The 1540-nt window shown below is 47.7% G+C and overlaps 1 protein-coding gene across 1 annotated transcript; it reads left to right on the forward strand.

Annotated features, from left to right (window-relative positions):
- Positions 1–245: 245 nt before the first annotated feature.
- Positions 246–1265, forward strand: LOC307213368 (trace amine-associated receptor 5-like; the record flags this gene model as incomplete). Its single annotated transcript, XM_079971221.1, has 1 exon — positions 246–1265. The coding sequence occupies one exon, from the start codon at positions 246–248 to the stop codon at positions 1263–1265; it is 1020 nt and encodes a 339-aa protein (XP_079827347.1).
- Positions 1266–1540: the final 275 nt, after the last annotated feature.

The following is a 1540-nucleotide window of genomic DNA, read 5'->3' on the forward strand; positions in this document are numbered from 1 at the left end:
GTAAAAATATGTTTATTCTGTATTTCAAAGTGTCATCTTTTGTGCCTTAAAAAAGGAGAGAGAACCAATTTTAGTTGTTTGCTTGGTGTGTTTGAGACTCACGTGGGAGGTGATTCATAAATTAATGAACTCGGTCACATAATAAAATAAGTAGCTAAGAATTTACGCCCACCCTCCCCCAGATACAGAAGAAGATTGCCGGAGCCAAAACAGCTGAGAGGGGCAGAAAGAAGTGGTGGAGAAGAATGAGCTCTGCTGTGGAAGCTGCCCCAGCCCCGCTTTGCTTTAAGATTAATGGCTCCTGCTACCGAACACTACATCCCTTTGGGGTCCAGCTAACCATCTACGTGGTCTGTGCCCTGGGCATGCTACTTACAGTCCTGGGGAATCTGCTGGTGATTATTTCCATCTTCCACTTCAAAATCCTTCACACCCCTACCAATTTATTGCTGCTCTCCCTGGCACTGGCAGACCTCCTGTTAGGCTTAACAGTCCTTCCCTTCAGCACAATCCGCTCCGTGGAGAGCTGCTGGTACTTCGGAGATGCCTTCTGCCATTTCCACACCTTCCTGGACACTGTCTTCTGCTTGGCCTCCATTTTTCACCTCTGCTTTATCTCCATTGACCGCCACTGTGCCATCTGCGACCCTCTGCGCTACACCACCAAGTTCACTGTGAAGGTCGCTGGCGTCTACATCGTGGTCGGGTGGGGAGTCCCTGTGCTTTACACGTCCATCTTCCTCTATAGCAAAAGAGTTGAGGAAAGTTTAGGCCAGTTCTTGCAGGACATGCCTTGCGTTGGGAGCTGCCAGCTGCTGTTCAACAAACTCTGGGGCTGGATCAACTTCCCGCTCTTCTTCTTCCCCTGCCTCATCATGGTAGGGCTGTATGTCAAGATATTTATCGTGGCGACCAGGCAAGCCAAGCAAATAAACAGTGTCAATCAGAGAGCCGGGTCCATGTGTCAGTCAGGAGCGACAAGGCGAGAAATGAAGGCAGCGAAAACACTGGGAATCGCTGTTGGCATCTACCTCTTATGCTGGTTGCCGTTTACCGTGGACACGATGGTAGACAGTCTTCTAGATTTCATTACCCCACCTGTTGTGTTTGATGTTCTCATTTGGTTTGCTTACTTTAATTCAGCCTGCAACCCTTTGATTTATGTGTTTTCCTACCACTGGTTCAGGAAAGCTGTAAAGCTTGTTTTATCCCGTCAGATCTTCTATACAAGAACGTCTACTGTGGACTTGTACCAGGAGGAATAACCCAAAGGCAATAGAGGTGCTAACTTACTACATGGCTGGATACCACCCAGAGATGGAGGGGTCAGGAGATCTGGGGCCTAGCACAAAAGGCTTGGAATTCAGATCTCCTGGACCATCCCATGGACCAATGCCCATGGCTGAAGTAATTTTGGTCACAACCACACCATACATTTAAACAACTCTTATACTGCTTTAAACATCATGGCTTCCCCAAAAGGATTCTGCAAACTTTAGTTGTTGACCCCACAGAACTACAATTCCCAGAACCCTTAACA

The sequence above is a fragment of the Podarcis cretensis genome, assembly GCF_951804945.1.
Source record: "Podarcis cretensis genome assembly, chromosome: 3".
In the NCBI taxonomy this organism is placed as follows: Eukaryota; Metazoa; Chordata; class Lepidosauria; order Squamata; family Lacertidae; genus Podarcis; species Podarcis cretensis.